The sequence below is a fragment of the Phaseolus vulgaris genome, chromosome 3 (assembly GCF_051622355.1).
Source record: "Phaseolus vulgaris cultivar YP4 chromosome 3, ASM5162235v1, whole genome shotgun sequence".
NCBI lineage: Eukaryota > Viridiplantae > Streptophyta > Magnoliopsida > Fabales > Fabaceae > Phaseolus > Phaseolus vulgaris.
In genome coordinates, this window is record NC_143500.1 from 52,737,856 (window position 1) to 52,749,984 (window position 12,129).

The 12,129-nt window shown below is 28.8% G+C and overlaps 1 protein-coding gene across 2 annotated transcripts; it reads left to right on the forward strand.

Moving 5' to 3' along the window:
- Window positions 1-4,010: 4,010 nt before the first annotated feature.
- Window positions 4,011-9,197, forward strand: LOC137808573 (uncharacterized). Of its 2 annotated transcripts, XM_068609748.2 has the most exons (21): window positions 4,011-4,364; window positions 4,756-4,835; window positions 5,047-5,133; window positions 5,226-5,276; window positions 5,414-5,531; window positions 5,616-5,672; window positions 5,753-5,817; window positions 5,914-5,997; window positions 6,308-6,358; window positions 6,460-6,522; window positions 6,613-6,659; window positions 6,784-6,853; window positions 6,936-6,998; window positions 7,408-7,497; window positions 7,594-7,632; window positions 7,718-7,945; window positions 8,042-8,127; window positions 8,268-8,316; window positions 8,384-8,464; window positions 8,539-8,632; window positions 8,723-9,197. In XM_068609748.2, exons 1-21 carry the CDS (start codon window positions 4,247-4,249, stop codon window positions 8,914-8,916), a joined length of 1,815 nt encoding a protein of 604 aa, XP_068465849.1. In that variant the 5' UTR covers window positions 4,011-4,246; the 3' UTR covers window positions 8,917-9,197. The 2 variants fall into 2 exon arrangements, with proteins under 2 accessions (XP_068465849.1, XP_068465848.1); XM_068609747.2 differs by having other exon boundaries at window positions 4,012-4,364; window positions 7,408-7,632.
- The last annotated feature ends 2,932 nt before the right edge of the window (window positions 9,198-12,129 follow it).

Below are 12,129 nucleotides of genomic sequence, written 5' to 3' on the forward strand. Positions count from 1 at the left end.
TATCTATACACTACAAGAAAATAATGAAATAGAAATCAATTTTTAGAAACCTTAGTTGCTAATTAAATACCAATTTAGAAACTATTTAACAATAATATAAATTAATTTAAATTTTTTTTTTTAGTTTCTCAAATGGTCTCTAATTTAGTTACTATTGCAACTAATTATTTTGGTATCTAAAAATTGGTTTCTATTTCATAATTTTCTTGTATCGATAATAAATTTATAGAGTTGTTAAAAGTTCTTGAAATGAATCAAAATATAGTTAAGTATTAATTTGTGATGAGAAAATATGTTTAATATATACTTTTGAATGGTACATATGTGTTATTGTGTATAATTAGAGGTGAGGTTTTCATAAATAACACTTTAAAATAAATTAAATATATTAATATTTAATACAAATAAAATTATTTGAGATTATAAATTAGATATGTAAGTTATATTTCTTATGTTATATATATATATATATAATATTTCAGGTGGAGAAATGACACATATACAATCACATTACTTAAGGATAATTTTATAATATACAAAATATAATTTGGTTACAAGAATTATATATATAAAATTTACTTTTTTTTACAAAAATAAATTTATTTTATAGAATTTTTTTAAACATAAATAAAGCTTATTTCTAAATAATGATGATGTGCACACTGTTCTATTTTAATTGAGCAATTACAATTAATATAACTCAAGATGAAAAAACTTCTTTACAAAACTGGATCACATGTAAATCGAAATTAATATTTGATTTAAGATGAAATTTTAAGAGATTTTTTTTAAAAAATGAAATTATGATAAAATGTAAACTAACACCTTATATAAATCATGTTTTAATATACAAAGGTTAATATTTATTATTATATATGTACACTGAAATATTTTCATATACATATGTACTAACATATTTTTATAAAATTAAAAATATATAAATTGATTTATATTACAAACTTAACTCTTGAATAAGGTGTTATTACAGTGGTTAATAATAGTATGGTTGCATTCTTGAACACGAAATTTGATCATAGTCTCTTCATTACAAATAATAACTTATCCAATAATTCACGATATTCATTAAAAAATATTAAATTTAGAGTTTTGCATTAAAAAAAAATTAGCCGTTTTGGTGTCGGCAAAACTTTAATTAATATCCATGATTGGTCTTTTTAGTGTCACCAACACGCAATATTAGAATCTAAAAGCAAAATAAAGTTTTCAAAATAATATTATTACTTAAAGTAGGGATGATGATGGGAATTACCCCTTATTTCTTCTTCATCTAAACAAATTTATTTGTGCCTACCCATAAAACCCCCTTTCCTAATTAAAAATAAATTTGTGTACACTAACAGATATTTACAGGTATTTGAAAAAAAATTAAAAATATACTATTTTCATTTAATAAAAACAATAAATGTAAGTTGAAAACATAAATTTAAACACAATTTAGTTATTTTTTTTATAAAAACACTCTTATTTAATACTTAACATTTTTAAGTTAATAACAATCATTTATTTGTCATCCAAAAAAATATTTTATATATATATATAATAAAATATGAAAGACTAAATCAAAATTCATATATTAAAAAAAAACATGATTTAATTATTTAATTTCAGTAAAATTAATTTAAATAAAATTTATCTCATAGACAAAAAGAAACAGGTAAGTTATATAAAGTAAAACTAAATTAAATTTTTTTAATTCATACTTTCCTTTTCAACAACCTCATATAAAATACTTTTAATTTTGATGAGATTAAAAGAGCAAATAAATTCATAAAAGTATTTATTAATATTAATTTTTATGGGTAATATATATATATATATAAGAGTGTGGTTACTATAAAAAAAAATATAGTTAATACTCGTAATTTTGAGTCTCATATTAATTTTTGGTTAAAAAAATTATCATCACACCAAAAATTATAATAAAAATATAATATTTTGAATTCAAAAGCCTAATAACCTAAATGTGAAGCGAGTCCACCTATTCTAGGTTGCAATTTAATTAATACACCATGGCAATGTATAGTATATATCCCACCTCATTTAATGTGAATTAAGAACAAAATAAACACATGTGCCTATTTAGAAAACGTGTGAAATACCCAATAAATTTATTCATAGATATATACATGTAAACAAAAAATGTCTTCCAAATTCTCTCCTTTTTTTTTAAAAGGATTTTCAAATATATATTCATTACCTGAAATATATAGTTAGAAATTTGTTTTTTTTCAAGATTTTGAAATATATAGTTTAATAATATGTGTTTATTTTAATAAATTTTAAACATAATATTTTTATGTTAAAAAAATATTTATAAATTATTCGATTATAATTTGAAATTATAAAAAATAAAGAAAAATGTTTAGGCGTAACCAAAAGATATGTCGAGATGATAAGAGATATTATTGAGATTTAATATAATTAGTGTTCAGGTATCACTAATATAGTCTCATATTGTTTTTGAGATCAAAAACAATTTATATACTCTTTTCTTCTTCAGATATTTTTAAGAATAAAACTTTGACAGAACATCGATTTCCAAAACGGATAATATCTCAAATAAAAAATTAATCATAATAATACTATCTCTTGAATTTGAGGTCGAAATAAATAGAAAAAAATTGTAAGGATATGAGATAGATAAAATGAAAGATTAAGAATAAGAATGGTTTGGCCTACCAACCTCGTTCGTGGTTGCTGCCGCCCCCACGCCAACCGTGGTAGCCAATGTGTCCGAAGATTCTCAACTTTCCTAATTTCTTCCATGACTTGGAGCTGACACATCTCACCCTATCCATTCTTTATTATTCTTTTTCAATTTCTTTCTAACTTCAATTTAACATCTCCATCTATTTCAAATCCCTTTTTTTTAACCAATTTTTATGTTACATTTTTCATAAATCACATTTTTCAAATCAAAAAGTCCTACTCTCATACAAAGCATTGATGTTGATATTTTTTAAAATAATATTAACAAGTCTTATTTACATCCACTACTTTATTTTTTTAATGTATTTTTTTACAAAATCATATTTACATGCATAATTTCTAATTATTTTTTAATGTAAGGTTTACTTGCGTATGCAACTTTTATTTATTTTTTAAATAAAAGTAGTACACATGTTCAATTTCTGACTTTTTTTTATAGTATTATTAGGTGTGACGACTTATATTTTTTTTTTCTGTAACACATTTTTTAATTTTTTTTATATAATATTATACATTTTGAGAGTAATTTTATTTTTTCACACAATATAATTTTTTCATTAAATTATATTTTAAATTCTAAGATTATCAGATTTTAATAATTGCCCCCGTTAAGAAGTAATAAATAAGTATGATAGTTGGCATGTTAAAATTTAGTTAATGTTTGATCTGAAAATCTCTCTCAGAGTAGATGTGAAACGCTCCTAACTTAATAAGACTCTTGAATTGAAAGGAACAATTTGTAAGGGAATTCAAAATAAAATATTATGTAAACATTTTTTTTATAAATGTAATATTATTTATCTTATTTCACTTTTATCTTTCTTTCTATTTATTTTTTAGAATTGTATAAAAAAATAAAAAAAATCTTTATAAATTAAACTATTCTTAAATGAAAAGCTATTAAATAATTGGCCAAATTTAGTTTATTATTGTTACCATAGAAGTCAAATTAAATTAACAATAGTAACTAGTTATTTTTGCATTTTTCTTTTGCAAAACACTATAAATAATTGGGGTTGATGCATTTCATTTAAATTGCAGCTTATATTAAATATTTTTCTTAAAAAAAGTTGATTTTTCAAGCAATACTATCAATCAAGTAAAAATTATGTATTATAAAAATAAATAAGTTTATTTAATCACTATATAAAATCTTACAAGGTCTAATGTTAATAATAATAATAAAAATAAACTAAAAAATATGAATTATTTTTTTAATGAAAGAAATTGAAAACGGGAATTTATTTATATTTTTGGAATGAAGTTTTTTCCGTTATATTTTCTCTCTCTTGAATGTCTCATCCTTGGAATCAGAAGCAGATACTTTTTTGTATATAAAGGAAGCAATATTAGCATTGGTGGACATTGGCTTCTACTTTCCCTCCTCTTTCTTCAAACTCTGTTTCTTTTTCCAATCTCCATTGCTGCAACACACAGATTCTGTGTTCCTCTGCTTCTGCTACAAACACTGCAGAAACAAAAAACCATTTTCAAGAGACTGAGGAATTTTCAGAAAATGAAGTACGTGCTGGTCACTGGTGGAGTTGTTAGTGGACTTGGCAAAGGTGTTACAGCCAGTAGTATTGGTTTGCTTCTCAAAGCTTGTGGACTTAGAGTCACTGCCATTAAAATTGGTACCCTTTTCTTTATTTTCTTTCTTTTTTTTGTTTTTTTGTGGAAAAGCAAAGTGGATAAAGCATGCATGCTTTTTTATCCACCAAACTTTAAATAGTCTCTCCCAGTTTTCTTGTCAAAATTTCATGTCTTCTTCTCAGGTGACTTTTTTTGTTTTCCTTTTCTTTTTGTAAACACAACTCAAACCGTGTAAGGTTTCAAATTTTGATATTGCAGAGAAAAATTTGTAGACAAATGTAACCAGAATTGTGGTCATGAATGGTTATTTAAAGCTTTTGCATCTAAGCATGGAGTGTTAGTTAGTTAGTTAGTTAGTTAGTCCTCTCTGTTTTCCACTTTGAAGGGGTGTTGCATTCTAATTCTGGTCTCACTTTTTCCTCTGCCATTCAGATCCTTACTTGAACACAGATGCGGGAACAATGTCCCCCTTTGAGCATGGAGAAGTGTTTGTGTTGGACGATGGTGGTGAGGTACACAACTTGCTCTGATTCACTGATTTACCATGTTTTCATGTTAAGGACAAGCCCAGAAAGAAAACCCAAAAACGTAAAAAAGAAAGAAAGTTAATTGAAGGAAAATAACGTTGCCAACTTTACACAATTTCACAGAGAAGGTTGGCAAATTTACCAAAAGTAGTGTCTTGGAAAAAATAATGAAACTTGACCCTCTTTCTGTTGTAAGGTGGACCTGGATCTTGGAAACTATGAGCGTTTTATGGACATCAAGTTGACCCGTGATAATAACATAACCACTGGGAAGATTTACCAGGCAGGTTCCTTAGATTATGACGCAGATTTTGAAGATCATTTCAGATTTTTCTTCTTCCTAACTTTACTTTTCTTTTCCTGTTTTCATGACAGTCTGTCATTAATAGAGAGAGAAGAGGAGACTATTTGGGAAAAACTGTTCAGGTCTGGTTTAACCAATTTGTACTGTGTTTTTATTGTGGTGATAATTTGTTTATAAACAAAGGTTTTTCATGTTGGTCCTAATATTATTAACACTATGATGATGATGATGATGTTGATGATGGCGTTTTCATCTTTAGGTTGTCCCTCATATCACTGATGCTATTCAAGATTGGATTGAAAGGGTGGCCCACATACCGGTAGATGGAAAGACCGGACCAGCTGATGTATGTGTCATAGAATTGGGTGGAACCATAGGTACAGTGTTGAAAACATTCTTCAGTCTTCTTCACAGTTGAATTAATTAATTCATTCTATTTATAATAACGTTTATGGATGCAGGAGATATTGAGTCCATGCCATTTATTCAGGCACTAGGACAATTCTCATACAGAGTAGGTGAGTGAGTGAAGATACTTCATTTTTGTTCACAGAGCCTCTTTTTGGTGAATATCAATAATATGCTATATATTTTGCAGGTGCTGGAAACTTTTGCTTAGTTCATGTCAGCCTTGTTCCTGTTTTGAATGTTGTTGGTGAACAGGTTTGTAATGTCTCACAGCTTTTAGATCCGTGTGGAAAATGATTTAGTTTCATCTATCATGGAAAATTACTTCATTGTTGTTACTATTTTGTTCAGAAAACAAAACCAACCCAGCATAGTGTTCGTGCACTGCGAGGCCAAGGGCTGACTCCAAATATTTTAGCATGCCGCACCACAATGGTTAATCTCTCTCTCTCTCTCTTTCTCTGTCTCTGCAACAGAGAACATGGAATATTCAGTGCAGACGAATTCATGTAGTCAGATAATGGGAATAGTTAGGTGAAGATCGATGACTCACATCTGAAATGCTGCAATTTACTAAGATGAGATGTGAGCCGTCTGATTTTCATCCGACAGTTCCAGTTCACCAACCGCTTGATTGCATGAAAATCTGAATGTAGGGACAGACATATACTATGATGCGCAGATGGAACATCCTAACTGTTCTTAACTGTAAAAATTTTAAGGTTCTAACAGTCACTTGTTTCAGGTACTGGATGAAAATGCAAAGGGAAAACTCTCTCAATTTTGCCTAATTCCGGTATGAGTTTTTAAGGATAAGTGTTTTTGATGAGTATATTTGACGTCAAATCATTGTGCTGCTTTGCAAAAGTTTTCTCTACTGAAGCTTCATGTTTGCAGGCGGAAAACATTATTACCCTATATGATGTTCCCAACATCTGGAACGTTCCTTTGCTTTTAAGAGTAAGTTTTCCTCTAAAACTGCTGAACTTCAAATCATGTTATATCTGTTGGTACCATTTCTTATAAATTATATTCTTCTGGTCTATATAGGATCAGAAGGCTCATGAAGCAATGTTTAAAGTGCTGAATCTTCATGGGTTAGTCTCACAAACTCAAATGTTTGTTCTATTTCCTGGATTGGGCTTCTATGGATTCAAAGAAGTTTCACTCCTTTATTATTCTTCTGGGAAGCTTAAGTGGCAGTTTTTTTAATATATGCAGAGTAGCTCAAGAGCCTAATTTAGAGGAATGGACTTGCAGAGCTGAATCTAGTGATTTGCTTCATGAACCAGTGGGTTGCTATTCCAAAGCTGATCTATATTGTCCTTGATTTTTGGCAAAAGTTACATTTTTGTTTCTTTTTTGATTGGCAGGTTCGTATAGCTTTAGTGGGGAAATATACATGCCTTTCAGATTCCTACCTTTCCGTTCTAAAGGTGGAGTTCAACTTCATGGTTGTGTTACTGCATTATAGTTTCAAGATCTTTTAAAGAGTAAAAGACATAAGTTTATTTTCACATCCCACCCACCATAATTGTACTTATCTGTCTTCTTTATGATCTAAATATAATATAATATATATATATATGTATGTATGTATTATTTGATACTTTATTCATACTGATCAAAGTTGATCTGATATATAGTTTTAAAAGTATATTAAAATGTGAATAATTTGATTATCTTATTATTATAAAACAATCAAGATAATATAAAATTATAACTCAACTGTTGGATTGATAAAACTTATATTTTTTTATGAGGTTATTAAATGGTATAATAGTTGGGGAGAGTTACACTACACCACTATAATTTAGCTGATGTACCTTCAATCATTGACTTCAGGCCTTACTGCATGCATCTGTTGATTGTAAAAAGAAACTTGTTGTAGACTGGATTCCAGCTAGCAATCTTGAAAGTGCAACTGCAAAAGAGGTAACACCAATTATGAATCATTATATCACAAGCATGTTTTATTTATTATTGTTCATAGTAGAAATTTCATCTATATGTTATTGTTCAATCTTGCAGAACCCTGATGCATATAAGGCAGCATTGAAGTTATTGAAGGTTTCCCTCACAATCATGAAATTAACCAGTTGTTATATTATCAGTTCCCCTCATTTTTAATTATCTAACTAATCTTTGCCTTCAGGGTGCAGATGGTGTGCTGGTTCCAGGAGGGTTTGGGGATAGAGGAGTGCAAGGAAAGATTATTGCAGCTAGATATGCCCGAGAAAACAGGATTCCATTTCTTGGCATTTGCCTTGGAATGCAAATTGCTGTCATAGAGTTTGCACGATCTGTTCTTGGTGTACAAGACGCGAACAGTACTGAATTTGATCCCCATACCAAAAGCCCATACATCATATTTATGCCTGAGGTGTCTATATTTGTTCATCTCACTCTAATCATGAGAAAACAGATTGAAGAAAGTGTCCTGTTTCTTATTTTTCATTGTTTGGATTGTTTGCTATAGGGATCAAAAACACAAATGGGAGGAACCATGCGCCTTGGATCTAGGAGGACATATTTCCAGACCAAGGAATGCAAATCGTCAAAATTGTAAGTATTTTTACTGCATTCAATTTTTTAAGACATTTTCTGTGCTTACACTAGGAAATATGAAGGAGAGTAATATGTGTATGGTATGACTGCACTACAAATGCTTGCTATATGGTTTCTAACCCTTTGACCCTTCTTAGATATGGCTGCAAAAGCTTCATTGATGAGAGACATCGGCATAGATATGAGGTATTTGTGGTGCATAAAATTCTCTTGTAAATGCGAGTAGAACAGAAAATGATACTGTCATATGCAGGTGAACCCAGAATTGGTAGCTCGCCTTGAAAATGCTGGTCTTTCTTTTACTGGGAAGGATGAAACAGGTCAACGCATGGAGGTATGAACAGTCTCAGATGACTTTTTGAATTGTTGTATGCATATCCTGTGCTTATTTGCTTTGCTATGTTACAGATTGTTGAGCTACCTAACCACCCTTATTTTATCGGGGCTCAATTTCATCCTGAATTTAAATCAAGACCAGGAAAACCTTCTCCTTTGTTCCTAGGTGATTCTCTGATACATGACCACATTATGCATGCACTTTAATATTTTGAAATGTAGCTTCTAAATTTCTTGTTGGTAATGTGAAATGCAGGGTTCATTGGAGCAGCATGTGGACAATTGGATGCTGTCTTACAGAGCTCTTCAATTGTTGATAATGGTCTCTCAAAAGGAGTAGGCAGTGAGATCTCTGCAGTGAACAAAGCATACAAAAATATAACTGCAACAAAGACAGCAGCTTATAGGACTGAATATATATATGGCAGTTGCAATGGGTTGCATTTCTAAATGTTTTTGAGTTTTCAAGTTAATTGGTTAAATGTGTTGAGGGCTTTGAGTTGTGTAGGAGAGATTGTTGTACAGTGAGTCAATTGAACCTTGGTAGGTATAGAGTTTTCAGAGGATACAGAGAAGAGCTTACTCCCGGTCTTTTTAATGGGACCAGCTCATGTAAGTTTATAATGGTTTGATTGGGGAACTATGAAGCTTGTCTTATGTTTCAGGCAATGGAAGCTCTTGGTTTTGTAAAGATCTTAAGCAGTCTATAGAGAAATTCTTGTGAGCTTCAACTATTTTCTTATGTTTATTGTAATGTGAATTTTCTTGTTATAATGTTTTAGGAGGTGTTTAGTGAGTGAAATCTCAATTATTTGTTCTTGATGGGCAGACCAAAGAAATCTCACACAACACCTCTACAAATTTCTGAAACATGGAAGTGCTATAGTTTTCCTTGTCCTGTATGTAAATGACATGCTGTTCTTTGAAAAGGACATCCTAACACTGCAACATGTTAAAACATGATTGGGGAGTTGTTTCTTAATGAAAGACTTAGGCAAAGCATCCTTTGTGTTAGGAAAGTGCATATATTGACAAAGTGGCTGGGCACTCAGAATAAGGAATTACAGTGTCACATGTCATGTGTTTGTCTAAGGGACAATAAATAAGATTCCTTGTGCTTCATGATTGGGGTCTGTGACAAGATGTCTCATATGCCTTGATATATGATGTTGAGGAAGAGCTTCATTCATGCTAGCTTCAAAGTTGATAGTGATGACTCTTGATCACCATCAAGGTTTTGTGTTTTGGTGGTGACACTCTATGAACTATAAGAGTTCAAAGCAGAAGACAATGGTCAATTCTGCTACAAAGGTTGAGGGTATAGTTGCTCATGCATCCCATAAAATGGGTCTTGAAGATTTTTATCTTCCAAGTTATAATCAAGAATAAAAAAACAAATATTGAAATTTTTCTCTCCATAAACTGGTTTAGAATAGAATCATCTATTGATGAAATTCAACTAATTGAATTATAGAAGTATAAGTCACAAAGGAAGAACTCAGGATGATTTAGAAATATGTTTCGAACCTATTTTGAAAACAACAAACAACAACACAGAATTTGATTAAGGAAAAAAAAAAACCCACCAAGGAATATATGATTGGGCTAAATAATGTAAATTGAGGAGACCAAGAATCAAAGTGGAAACATGGATCAAATTCAAAACTCAAATTTGTGAAATGGATTTCGTACCAATGTTTTAAACCTTCAAGGACATTAGTTGTACAAAGAAATCGAGGATATGATTCATGCTTACAAAAATATGTAAGAGAAACAAAGAACATAAAAATCAAAATGGAATAGATGGATAAGACAAAGAATGTGAAAAACATGACCCTGAAACAATAAGAGTGCTTAATAAACTTATACTTCTTAAAGATAAACTCTCCAAAATATTTCTTATTGAGATTAAAGTTTAACGGATTCTATATTTGGTTTGATCGTGTATTTAAACACTAAAAATAAAACATAATTTTATGTGTATTAGATCTTATTAAATACAATGTATTGAGTCTAATATATTAAATGTAAGTTGTATGATTGGATAATTAATGTTATTTAATATGTGTTTCGTCTAACATACGTAAGTTTGATAACCTTTTGCTCAAACAAACACAAACATGTATTCATAAAAAACTTTTATTTGAATAGATGATAATTGTACTTTGTCTGATACATACAAATCTAAATAATTTCATAGTACATATCAAACTTGAACGAATACTGATAGAAAATGCACGCTACTTATTTTTTCAAGAAGATCTCACGAGTAATACAGTTATTATTAATAATTAATTTTATAAATTTAAATAGGTTTGCCCCTTTGTAATAAACTTTCATAAATATTAGATTATTTAATCATATTATACTTACACAATGTTTCATTATTATTTGTAGATATGTAAGCATGTATTCAACAAATATATCAATATGTTTAAGTTGTTTTTATCGACAATAAAAAATAAATAAATGTAAACCACAGATCCAACCCTTATACATAATAAAATACTTAAGTCACTCCATCATAAAAACTATTTAAGTTATCATAAAAGACCTAAATCACTCCATAATAAAACACTTAAGGCATTCACATCACTTAATATTTATTATCATGAAAACTATTTAAGTAACTGGTAAAGATCATATTTTATTCTCAAACTAATTACCAAAATACATTATCATGTCTTAATTCATCTCTTCTAATCCATTAGAGTGACTACAATTCCCACATTCATAACCAGCACTGATATCTTTAACACCTACGTTTGCTCAGAAGATTTTAGTTCTTTTCTTCTTCTAATTAAGTTTTAAAATATACTTCTTTTAAAAGTTAAGATTTTTTAGAAATTACTTTTAGTCAAATTTCCCTTGAAAACAGTTTTATAGAATCTAACTTTCTTGAATTAAAATAAAAAATATATGTTACTCTTATTAAAATATTCAATATGATAATAAATATAAAAATTATATTACTCTTTCCTTTTTTAAAACATATATAAACATTATCAAAAATACATTTTTACTACTATTTCCATCATAAAGAGGTCAATTTTAATTTCAAAATTAGAAAGTTTATTTTCTAGAGATATACTATTAATTACAAACTCCAAAAATAAAAAATTTCAACTACTTTGAACTGAATGCATTTTATTTGTGTATCAATGATAATAAGAGGGGTAAAAATGGCAATTTCAACTCAGTGAGTTCATTAATTTTGAAAAGAATTTCCGATGATTTAAATGATTTTGTTAGACTCCTTTCTTCGTAGATTTAAATAAACTAATTTGGTATTATTATGATTATCCAAAGCATTACAAACTTTGAGTCGTTAAGGGTATTTTGATGAGTTTCTTATTTAAATTGTTCTTTCATTTAAATTACCAAAATTCCTTAATGATAGAAAGTTTATTAAGCTTTAGAAAACTCACAATAATATCAAATTTTTTATTTTACTTTTTAAAAAAAAAGTCTAATAGTCATACTCATATTATACCACTGGAATATTTTATAAAATTCATGGATTCACTCGGGTGAGTTGATATTTTCTCCCTATCTGATAAGTGTAAAATTCTCCATCACTATAAGAAAATCATTAAGTTACAATCATATTTAGAAATTAAAAAAAAATTAGTGATTATATTGACTAAATTATATATTATTTTA

Excerpts from the sequence above, each read along its gene's own strand:
- LOC137808573 (XM_068609747.2), top strand. The coding sequence starts at position 4,247 with ATGAAGTACGTGCTGGTCACTGGTGGAGTTGTTAGTGGACTTGGCAAA. Across the intron at positions 5,134-5,225 it reads CCACTGGGAAGATTTACCAG|TCTGTCATTAATAGAGAGAG; the intron begins GCAGGTTCCTTA and ends TTTTCATGACAG. Across the intron at positions 5,673-5,752 it reads ACAATTCTCATACAGAGTAG|GTGCTGGAAACTTTTGCTTA; the intron begins GTGAGTGAGTGA and ends TATATTTTGCAG.